The sequence below is a fragment of the Ranitomeya variabilis genome, chromosome 2, assembly GCF_051348905.1.
Source record: "Ranitomeya variabilis isolate aRanVar5 chromosome 2, aRanVar5.hap1, whole genome shotgun sequence".
Taxonomy (NCBI): domain Eukaryota; kingdom Metazoa; phylum Chordata; class Amphibia; order Anura; family Dendrobatidae; genus Ranitomeya; species Ranitomeya variabilis.
This window is the reverse complement of record NC_135233.1, coordinates 84,058,280-84,070,303: the sequence shown is the minus strand read 5'-3', so window position 1 is coordinate 84,070,303 and position 12,024 is coordinate 84,058,280. Positions and strand designations below refer to the sequence as shown.

The 12,024-nt window shown below is 46.2% G+C and overlaps 1 protein-coding gene and 1 long non-coding RNA gene across 3 annotated transcripts in view; one reads left to right on the top strand and one right to left on the bottom strand.

Annotated features, from left to right (window-relative positions):
• Positions 1-12,024, top strand: part of LOC143804483 (retinol dehydrogenase 7-like) — a 93,148-nt gene that overhangs the window by 928 nt on the left and 80,196 nt on the right. The window contains exon 2 of one of the 2 annotated variants that reach the window (XM_077282614.1): positions 11,341-11,493. The exons of the other annotated variant lie outside the window; for it this stretch is intronic. Within the exon in view, the coding sequence (XP_077138729.1) occupies positions 11,341-11,493 (153 nt within the window). The remainder of the gene's footprint in view (positions 1-11,340; positions 11,494-12,024) is intronic. 2 annotated transcript variants of the gene reach the window in all.
• LOC143804486 (uncharacterized) overlaps positions 1-12,024 on the bottom strand; it is a 36,717-nt gene that overhangs the window by 16,230 nt on the left and 8,463 nt on the right. Inside the window, exon 2 of the long non-coding RNA XR_013221032.1 lies at positions 10,853-10,958. This is a non-coding gene — a long non-coding RNA (uncharacterized LOC143804486). The remainder of the gene's footprint in view (positions 1-10,852; positions 10,959-12,024) is intronic.

The following is a 12,024-nucleotide window of genomic DNA, read 5'->3' as shown; positions in this document are numbered from 1 at the left end:
CACCAGTGCAAATCCTCTGTATCTTCCTGTAATACCAGACAGATTCGATGATGTTCTGGGCACCACATTTTAAAAACGACATAGAAAAACTGGAGCAAGTTGAGATAAGCGCTACCAGGATGGTGAGCAGCCTGCAGAGTATATCCTACGAGCAATGGCTAAAGGATCTGGGAATGTTTAGCTTGCAAAAAAGAAGGATAAGAGGAGACTTAATAGCTGTCTACAAATATCTGAAGGGATGTCACAGTCAGGGTCGGACTGGCCCACCGGAGAAACGGCCCAGGCACTGACACCTGCTGGTATACAAGGCCAGCAGCTGCCTAAGGGCCCCCCTGCTCCAGGGGCCCCCAGTCAGTGGCGTGTCGCTAATAGCAGCACACCACGCAGCTGCTATGGGAGATCCCCGATGCCAGCAGAGCAGCAGTGGGTGACAGGAGGCAGAAGCCAGCTGCTGCGGCTAAAGCCTGCCCCCGCTGCTAAAAAGAAATAAATATTCACTCTTCCCCACACCCCCATGGGCGTAGTCTGGAGTGAATATTCCTTTCACTTTAATAGCGAGCAGTGTTAGCCACAGGCTGCGGCTAACACTGCCCGCTATCAGGGCAGGCAGACCAGGGCCCCCGCTCCCCCATGTGCCACCCAGCCAAGCGGTTGCTACGGGGCCAGAAGCCAGGGGGGCCCGGCGCCAGCGCCACCCCCAGTGCCCGCCGCATTCAACTGTATCGTTATCATGATGCTGATACAGTTGAAAGCAATAACGGAAGAGAGGGCGTCATCATTCCCCTCTGCCTCTGACACAGCCGGTGTGCTTCATCTCACACCTGCTGTGTGTCGGGCAGATGGCAGAGTGCAGTTGCTGATATCGGAGCAGAGCTGGGATCAGTGTGGGAATGAGGAGAGGTGTGAGCATTGTGTTTGTTTTATTTAATATATATATATATATATATATATATATATATATAACAGTATATATTTTAATCAGTGAATCCTGGTTGCATTATACCCTATGAGGGGGCACCCGTATACCCTAAGAAGGGGGTGCATTATACCCTATGAAGGGGGTGCATTATACCCTATTAGGGGGGTGCATTATACCCTATGAGGGGGCAGCATTATACCCTATGAGGGGGCAGCATTATACCCTATGAGGGGGCGGCATTATACCCTATGAGGGGGGTGCATTATACATTATGAGGGGGCAGCATTATACCCTAAGAAGGGGGTGCATTATACCCTATGAAGGGGCAGCATTATACCCTATGAGGGGGTGCATTATACCCTATGAGGGGAGCTGCATTATACCTTATGAGGGGGGCATTATACACTATGAGGGGGTTGTGCAACACCCGCTAGGGCCGTGGGGTACTCAGAACCGTGTCGCACGGCTCTTAAAGGGGTGGTCACGGCAGTGGTGACCAGGTCCGTGGCCTGGGCGCACAATTGAAGGGATGGAGAATAGAAAATGGATGATGGTGGAAATGGGAGTAAAGTTTGTATAGGGAAAAGGGGGATTGTTCGTGACGCCACCTATGGTGTTCGGCTATAAATGGCCGACATTGCTTAAGGAGACCACTGGGGCCGATGGTGATGCAGCTGGGATGGTTCTGCTCCCCACAGGTGGAGCAGGGCCCAAGGGCTCCCAGAACAGTTTATGAGGGATGGTGGACATTGGGGTGCAGGAAATGAGTGGCGGACACAAGGACTGTAGTTTCTTTACCTTTAATCCCAGGTTGAAGGTGCAGTTCGGGGCACAAGTCACAGCTGGTGATGGAGATCCAGGCAGCCTGGAAGCAATTCAGAGTCCCCCTAGCTAGGTGGGGTTGGAGGTCTTCCTACTGTGCTGTTCTCTGGGTGCAGGGTGCTTTTAGTTCTCCTCAAGTCCCTCTCTCAGTATGTCCACTAAGTGAAACACTACTCGCATGGCAGGCAACTTGAGCCTGTTCCAGGTGTCACTCCCTCGTGGTGACTCCAGGCTCTCGTATGCTGCTGTGCCTTCGGGTGTCAGCTGGGGCCAGGAGACCTGCAATCTCTTGTCCTCTGGATTTGATTGCAGGGCCTGAAGTTCCCACACAAACATGGACTCTGGCGTCCAGTCTTCGGTGCTTAGTCCTGGGGTGAGTTCAGTTGCATCTCCTATCCCCCAGATTCTCCTCACTTCTTGCCTCTTCCTCCTTCACTGTCTGGTCTCTCACACTGAACTGAACTGACTAACTCCGCCTCCAGACCAGAATTTATAGAGAAGTTCCCCTAAAACAGGTGTTAGAGCTCCCCTTCTGGTCTGGAGTCAGGAAAGGTGTTGTATGCTGATTGTATTACCTGCTAAAGGGATCTCTCTTGCTTCCAGGCATGGCATCACCCCTTCCTGAGGAAGGCAATGCCACTGTGGCAACTGGACTCATGGGGTGCCACAGTTGTATTATACTATATGAGGAGGACTGGAATATACCCTATGAGGGGGGCTCATTTTGTTTCCTGGAGGTTTTGTGTTCTTTATGGCCAATGTGAACATGTGTTTATGTACTGCACGTATTATTCACACACTGCGGTCTACTCTGTCACATTGTAAGGTTTTTAATATTAGACCGTCCCGATCAGGGTTACCTTGTCGACGGTGGGATGGCTTTTATGCTATTTTTGATCAAAACAGTATTACTAAGAACTCTGTGTTATTTAAGTGCACTTTTGCTTTTTACTTATTTAGTTACAGCAGGGTTTTTGCTCATTTTGTTTTTTTGTAGGTTTCCTATGAGGGGGGCTGCATTATACTCTATGAGGGGGCTACATTATATTCTATGAGGGCTGCATTATATTCTTTGAGGGGGGCTACATTATATTCTATGAGGGGGCTGCATTATACTATTTGAATGGGCTACATTATATTCTATGACGGGGCCACCCCAACCCATGCTTCATAATTGAGATGTGTACTACCTTATATTATACTCGGGTATATTAGCGCGTTTTACCGCACAATTGGTTGTCTTGTATTTATTTCTATGTATTTGATTTTATTAAGTGGGCCCAAGGTGCTCCAGTCCGACACAGATCACAGTGTTGAGGGATCATCATTATTCTCATTTGCACATGGAAACACAAGAAGCAATGGAAAGAAACTGAAAGGGAGAAGATACAGATAAGATATTAGAAAAAACTTCTTGACAGTGAGGGTGATCAATGAGTGGAACAGGCCACAAGATTTAAATGGAAGTCTTCAAACAGAGGCTGGACAGACATCTGTCTGAGATGCTTTAGTGAATCCTGCATTGATCAGGGGGTTGGACACGAAGACTCTGGAGGTCCCGTCCAACTCTACCATGCTATGATTCTATGTTGGGATCTGCGGGGGCCATATCATTACTTCCAGGACTCTTAAGGGGAGTCTGTCACCCCCAAAATCGTATATGAGCTGCGGCCACCGGCATCAGGGACTTATCCACAGCATTCTGTAATGCTGTAGATAAGCCCCCGATGTAACCTGAAAGATGAGAAATAAAGGTTATATTATGCTTATCCATGGGCGGTCCCGCTCCGTTCCAGGTCCGATGGGTGTCGCGGTCCGGTCCAGTGCCTCCCATCTTCATAGGATGACATCCTGTTCTTGTCTTCTTGCCGCGGCTGCGGCGCAGGCGTACTCTGTCTGTCCTGTTGAAGGCAGAGCAAAGTACTGCAGTGCGCAGGCGCCGGGAAAGGTCAGAGATGCCCAGCGCCTGTGCACTGCAGTACTTTGCTCTACCCCCAACAGGAGAGACAAAGTACGCCTGCTCCGCAGCCACGGCAAGAAGACAAGAAGAGGACGTCATCCTATGAAGATGGGAGGCGCTGGACCGGACCGCGACCCCCATTGGACCCGTAACGCAGTGGGACCGCCCATGGGTGAGTATAATATAACCTTTATTTCTCATCTTTCAGGATACATCGGAGGCTTATCTACCGCATTACAGAATGCTGTAGATAAGCCCCTGATGCCGGTGGCCGCAGCTCATATACGATTTTGGGGGTGACAGATTTCCTTTAATTTTTCTTTACGCTGAAGATAGTTCTCAATGACATTAGTTGCATGCTTGGGGTTGTTCTGCTGCAAAATAAATTTGGAGCCAATCAGACACCTCCCTGATGGTATTGCTTCATTGCTGCCTGCAGACACTCATTATTTTATCACTCTCCAGATTTTCAGTGAACAAACTGCTGTCTGTTACAGTCAGATATTCAACATTTTTACTCATCAGTCCAGAGCACAAGCTGCCATTTTGATGCCCAATTCCTATTTTTTTTATGTATCATTGAGTCGCTTGGCCTTGTTTCCATGTCAAAAGTATGGCTTTGTGGATGCAATTTTTCCTCTTAACAGTAGACGGGTGTAATTGGGTCCCACTGGTTGCTACAAATTCTGAACTACTGATACTGCTGGACATCTGATTTCAAAGTGAAGTAAGCATGACCCATCTGCTGAACTAAGTTTACTTGGGTGATCAACAGCATTTATGGCCCTTAACGTTTCCCATCTCTCAGTGCTTCTTCAAAACAGCTTGTCATCTTGACACCCCAGTCTGATTTTAACGCATTGCTGATGCAGTATAATTACCTTGTGTTTTATTGCTGTGTTCAGTCCTGCCATGGTTTTATACTTTGTGACCAGAAAGTAAGACAAACATTTGGAAGTGATGATATGGTCCCCACAAAGCCCTGAACACAACATCGAGTCTGTCTGTGATTATCCAATGAGGCAGAAGGATTTGCATAAACCTACATCCAAGGAAGATCTGTGGTTAGTTCAACTAGATGTTTGGAACAAACCTCACTGCTGAATTTATTCAAATACTGTGTGCAAGTGTAACTAGTAGAATTGAAGGGCGGTCACACAATATTGATTTGATTTAGATTTTTCTTTAGTTCATTCACTTTGCATTTTGTGAATTGCTACAAATAAACTAATAAAGTGAATCTGTCAGCAGATTTTTTCTATGTAATCTGAGGACTGTATGATGTAACAGTTAAAACACTGAATTCAATGTGTCACTCATTAGGCTGTGTTCCTGTGATGGCATACGGCACATTTCTGCTGCAGATCTCCAGCAGTGGAATTGCAGCAACCATAAATACTGCTGCAGATTTAGTTGTGGATGTGGTGTGCTTATCCTCCCATTTCACCTTATACATTACAAGTGGTGCATGGTGTTGCAGAATTGGTATTGAGTTGACAAGGACACAGATTTTACAGGTGACAGGTTAAAAAAATATGTTTCACCTGTAAATACAGTTATCCATTACACTGATTTCAAATCTGCAAAGCTGCATATATTCTCTCCAGCGAGTGCGTGGAGTTTCTTAAATTCTCAGACAGCATTACTAATATAATATCCTTTTGGATTTTTATACTCCTACTAAAAATGTACACTAAATCGCAAAAATTCTGCTCCAAAATCCATATAAAAAATATTCGAGTGAAAAAAATATTTTATCCTTATGTGTGTGATTTAAAAAGACAGCACAAGGATACCTTCCAAGTTGCATTCATATGCTGGCTATTTTTTAATTTTTTTTGCTGAACCTTTCATTAGAATAAGTATTAGTGATGAGCGAATATACTCGTTACTCGAAATTTCTCGGGCATGTTCGGGGGTCCTCCGAGTATTTTTTAGTGCTCGGAGTTTTAGTTTTTCTTGCAGCAGGTAAATGATTTACATCTGTTAGCCAGCATAAGTACATGTGGGGATTCCCTAGCAACCAGGCAACCCCCACATGTACTTATGCTTCAGATGTAAATCATTCAGCTGTGGCAAGAAAAACTAAATCTCCGAGCACTAAAAAATACTCGGAGGACACCGAACATGCTCGAGAAATCTCGAGTAATGAGTATATTCGCTCATCACTAATAAGTATGTGATCTCCAAATTATGATCAAAGTACAAACCATAATGTTAATTTTTGTGGCTCATTCGCCTGCTAGAAAAAAATCTATGAAAAGACTCATGGACTATACAAGTACATACTGCTCTATACCTCCCAACCGTCCCGAATCCTGCAGGACAGTCCCGATTTTGAGACTGTCTCACTGTCCCGGCCGGGATCTTACTTTTCCTGCACTTGGGAGTCCTGCAATGCTCTGCAGCAGTGGTGGGGAAAGGGGGAGCCTTGCACACTTCCTGTCTCCTGTGTGTGCAGCCTGGGTCACTGCGCTCTGCTATTGTTGTGCATGAATTATACCTCACTGCTATTCTGCATATTCATTTCCTGAGTATGAGACGATTGCTTTAATTACAATTCCGCAGTCGATAATGCTTAGTGCATATTCCGGGGACCTCTGTGAGGACCCCATATGCATACCTCCCAACTTTTGAAGAAGGGAAAGATGGTAAAGGTTGTGTGGTGGCAAATTTTAGGCCACCCCCCTGACCATACCCATTTCACAACTAGTCACACCCATATCCACGCCCATCAATGCTTGGTCAATGTGTCAGTTTACGCCAACAGTGTTTCTTCTGCTTTCTAATGGAAATTTGTCCAACTCCTAATATCAAATGGTCAGTAAAGAAAAGACAACAAAAGGACACAACTAAGATACCAAACACGTCATATGTGAACAGGCTAATAGACTTTAAGGCCATGGTCACACAGTCAGTATCTGGTCAGCATTTAATTTAAAAGAAATATTATTACCAAGTTTGCATTAATGCTTTAATTCATTACTTGTAAATAAAATTATGTTTTTCTGTTTATAATTATTGTTTATGAAACAGTGTGATCAGCAGTGCTAAACGGGTGTGGTTGGGGCATGGATAAGGGTGTGACTAGTTGTGAATTGGGTGTAATCAGGGTCATGGCCTAAAATTTGCACTCCTATCTTATGACATGTTAGGCTAAGTACACATTTGCGTTCGGTAGGGCTGCGTACTTTTGCATTCTCGTGCAGTCGGTGGCACGTCAAAACGACGCACGCGGACGCATCCGCAGACAAACGCATGTCCCTGCTTACCCAATGTTAAAGATAGGTACGCAGAACCCATGCGCAGCTGTGCGGATATGAAGGGAAAAAGTATGCATCCCTACGCAAATGTGTACTTAGCCTTACAGATTTGTGTGCTTGGACCAAATCATATGAATTTCGATTATGCTGTCACTACAGCGGGTCCACGCACACTGCTCTCTGCATACACAGTAAATCCTTGCAGAGTCTGCATAAAAAGAGAATTGATGAACTCATATCAGAGTTCATCGTCCTTCCTCTTCTGAAGACACTTGCCATCTTTTTGCAGCCAGATTCCACAGGGACTTATATTAGAAGTAAAAAATTCATTTTTTGCAAAGCCCCTTTTCCTGAACCATGCCCTGTTCCCTGCCTATGTTAGTGAAAACAAAACCAATGAGACGTACATACCAAACACTAGCCTGCTGGGCTAATCTGGTTCCCATGGTGATTATATTTGACCCATGACGTCGGCACTGGCAACTCTCTGCCTACACTTGGCATAGTCGGCAGAATCGAGTCTTGCCCAGGAAAATCACATGGATGAGGGAAGACTCAAACTGCATGGAGAATAGCAGACATTACGTGTTCTAAAATGGTGCCCAGTATGGACTTTAAAATGGTGGTTTATGGTGCAGTGCAAGAAGGTCCTGCCCATCGTGGGCGTAGAAGACACGAAAGGCACAAAGAACCATCCAGCCTTCTAGAGGTTTTGCCTACTAAAAGGAGTGTCTTACCTGGAAATTCTAGCCTGTAGTATTAGGTGCCCCCCCAGTAGGGCAAAGTGAAAAGAGAAGGCCCGCCCAGTGAAACATAATGAAGGAAAACTGACGTAGGCAACCAGGAATCGGGAGGGTGAGCCCAAGAAAACACAAACCAGTGAAAGGTGGACCGACGCCAATAGTCTGTTGGAAGTTGGAGAGAGCAGTACTGCATGATGACTGAGTGGGAACTCACTATGGCAAGAGAAGACCTCACATTTGACATGTTGCCCGATGAGGAGTGTTGTGAATTCTGTTCTCGAACTCCCTCCTGTGGTTATGAATGGTACTTCGGCGAGTTCTGTCCATGGACTCCCTCTGGTGGCTGTGAGTGGAGCTGCTGGTTCTGAGATTCCTTCCTCAGCTGACCTCGTTTAGTCCTAGGCTGGCTGCTCTATTTAACTCCACTTAGATCGTTACTTGATGCCAGCTGTCAATGTTCTAGTACTGGTTCAGTTCTCTCTTGGATCTTTCAGATGACCTGTCTACTCCAGCAAAAGCTAAGTCCCTGCTAGCTTATTTGTTTACCACTGTTTTCTTGTCCAGCTTGCTATCATGATTTTGCCTTGCTAGCTGGAAGCTCTGGGATGCAGAGTGGCACCTCCACGCCGTGAGTCGGTGCGGGGTCTCTTTTGCACACTCTGCGTGGTTTTTTGGTAGTTTTTTATGCTGACCGCAAAGATACCTTTTCTATCCTCAAGTCTGTTTAGTTAAGTCTGGCCTCCTTTGCTGAAACCTATTTCATTCCTGTGTTTGTGACTTCCATCTTAACTCACAGTCAATATGTGTGGGGGGCTGCCTTTTTCTTTGGGGAATTTCTCTGAGGCAAGTTAGGCTTTATTTTCTATCTTTAGGGGTAGTTAGCTCTTAGGCTGTGAAGAGGCGTCTAGGCAGAGTCAGGTACGCTCCACGGCTATTTCTAGTTGTTGTGATAGGATTAGGGGTTGCGGTCAGCAGAGCTCCCACTTCCCAGAGCTTGTCCTGTATTACTAGTTTGCTCATCAGGTCATTCCTAGTGCTCCTAACCACCAGGTCATCATAACAGAGGAGATAGGATGCGGTTGGTTGCGGCAACTAATGGAGTTGGTGGAGGAAGAGATAAGACTGGATGGCCTGGCAGAGAAGGTCACTGGGTCCCCTGATGGAGAACCAGAGGGAGATCAGCCGGAGGTTGAACCCCTTATGCTGGTCTGGTTTGTGGCCCATTGAAGGGCCAAGCGTCTGGAAGTCTTGCATGTCCAGATACCAGTGGGTTTCCCACTGAGCCTCACAATGACCTCTATTCCTGAGAAAGTGCCCCATATCTCCAAGTCATGGTGGATCATGGACATGATCTGAGGCAAGAAAAGAAGGGAAAAATGGCTGAGGGCCTAGTTGGACGGTCCTAAGGGCAAAGATCTGGCTAAACACATGACCCGGGGAATGGTGCTGTTCTTTGACAGGGAGCAGGGCCAAAGAAAACCTGGATCTGAGCAAAGCCAAAGAAAGGCCACTTAGGAAGAAGAATAAGGAGTTGAAAGCTTGAAGAGCCCACATTGTGCATGTTGCACACCCATAACCAGAGCAGTTACAAGTTCCTGGAGTGCTGATGTCCAGCCGGTCTATGACTCACATGTCCCGGACTCCCCACACACTGCTAGCCAGGAATGACTGAACTTGTCATATTCCTCCAGATTTGTAACGTTTGTTGCACATCCACCTGCTGGATAACAAGGCATTGCAGTAGCTGGACGGTCCTATACCCTCAGTTAAGAACTGAGGCCAATCCAGAATGTACATGTCATGTCGGACGCTATTCACACTAGGGTGTCCGACAGACAGCGATAATTCCACATTCGTCCACTATACGCTCAGTGGCACCAGCTAGATTTTATCCAGGTTGCCCGGGGTTAATCTAGCTGGTAATCTGGTTGGAGGCTGGGTCACGCCCGTGGCCTTTTAATTGTCATTCTGGACTTTGGGTGTCGCCGATTATAGCTTGTGTCTTGTGCCTGGTGATCTCGGTCTGGAGTGGTGGTCTAGGAGAAGAAATATCGTATCTGGTGGTGTATTATCCTTTGTCATATTTCTCCTTCCTATATTTGTGTTTGTTTTGCCCTGTGCACATTATAGTGTTTTCCTGTGTGTCTGCGGCGTGGTGCGTTTTTTAGATTTCCCTGTCTGTGCTTTCTGTGGAGGTTGGTGTGTGGTCTAATCACTGGGTGGCGGGTGGAGGTTTCAGCATAGGGCTGAAACAGGAGTCAGGGTCAGGCCTGGCGGTCCAGACAAGCACACCATCAGTGTAAATTCTGGGAAAGGGACAGACAGAGTTTTCCGTAGTCTGAGGGATATCGCAGGGGCCCGGGTAATCAGCTGTAGTCTACCCAGTACCCCTGTGACAGTACATTGCCCCTAATGGACTGTGTTCCTGTCTTGTGGATAAGTGTGAGCTAATGGACTGTGTCACCGTTCTAAGGACTAATGGGGAGACCATGGACTGTGCCCTGGCGTGTGGGCTGTTTACAAAGACACAGACTTTTCTGTTTCTTTGTTCCAGGGCTCTTGCCAAGAAGGGCCAGATCAACCTGAAGGGAAGAGGGAAATGTAAGGAGATGGACATACAGCCCATGTTCCCCCTTGAAGATTTGATTAGTGATAGTATTATGTTTTGTCTGACGATAGAGACAGTAAGGGTTAACAGTTGGGACTAGCTCAGAGTGAGAGGGGCTAAAGTGCAGGGACAGAAACCATTTCCTGTCAGGAGTAGAGATGGGGCTCAGCCTGCATTGAAAGCAGACCTAAGGTCTGACTAGGCAGCAGAGATGCGTGACATAGGTGTTCCTGACATACAGTAAATGGAGACTGAGGCAGTGGATAGCGAGATCTTGAATAGAAAAAGCGGAAAGCGACCAGAAAGACAGACTGATGCACTGGAGATGGTCCCTGGCACAGGAAGACTAGTAGTCCTGAGTTTGCAAATCAGAGAGGTAATGGTTCAGAATGGAACAGGGAACGCGAGACGAAGAGAGTACCCCGAGCTGGAGGTCCAAATCATCAGCAAGCAGAGAAGCTAAGTAAAGACCATACTGTCAATCTAGCTCCCCTAAAAGTAAAAAAAGGATGAAGAACTGCGGGTTGAAGTACTCACACTTACTGGACTCTAGTACCGTTGTTTGGGATCAAAGAGACTCCCGAAGTACTGTGGTGGGTGGTGGTAAATGTAGAGGTGCTAGCTGAGACAGAGGCAAGTGAACCTAGAGAAGGAAAGCAGAAAATATGTGTGAGGATGATCCATGTTCTAAAAGAAACGTTTGTGAAGTTATGCACACTCTATCTATTGTTCATAGTTCCCGCCAAGTTACTGTTGAGTAAAAAACTGTTTATTGTTGGCTGGTGGTCTCCGCCATTGAATCTTTCAGCATCAGTTTATGGTCAGCTGAAGTCACTGGCATCATATGGCCTGCAAGGACGTAGATCCCGCATAAACTAAGCCCACACACTCAGCCAGACCACCTTCTTCATGTAGCTGGTGTGCAACATGAAGTTGGGGTGAAGGATGAGTACCTCTCCCAAGGCTACTACCTACACAGCATTGCACTACTTTGATAACAGACGGATTTTTTTCTTTTCTTTCAGGGCTGTGGGGACTTGTGAACAATGCAGGTGTATTCACATACGGAATGGTCGAATGGCAAACAATAGATAAATACCAGAACGTTCTTGATGTCAACCTTCTGGGAAGTATTAGGACAACCCTGGCTTTTGCTCCACTTATCAGGAAAAGCAAAGGTGGGATTTGTATTATAAGATAGCATTAGGTTGCTTATTAGGTGTAATAAGAAATGCTAATTACTATCTATTAGGACTGGGTTACACTTGTGAGTGTGATGCGAGAAACTCGCGTGAGTCTCTTGCATCAATACCTGGCGCTGCCTCCGGCACTACATGCAGCCGCATGCTCCGGTCCCGAGTGTTGGTGGCAGCGCCAGGGATTGATGCGAGAGACTCTTACCCAGATCTTGCTAACAGGGATGTGGTTGCAGCCAGAGGCCTTTAGTTATTGAGCGTTTAGCTTCTCTGTGAATAGTCTACAAGTATAGAGTTGCACATGTCTGTTTGTTCTGTGGGACATTCAAACACCCATGGTGTGTCACAATCAATGAAATAACTAACGACTATCTTTGCAGTGTATGTTATATTTCACCAACATAGTTATTATTACACACGTGGACTTTTGTCTTTTGTCAGTTTCAAGTTGTTTCCGTGACCATATCGCACTTTCTTTCTTTATGGCCACGTTCAGTATTTGTTCAGTATTTG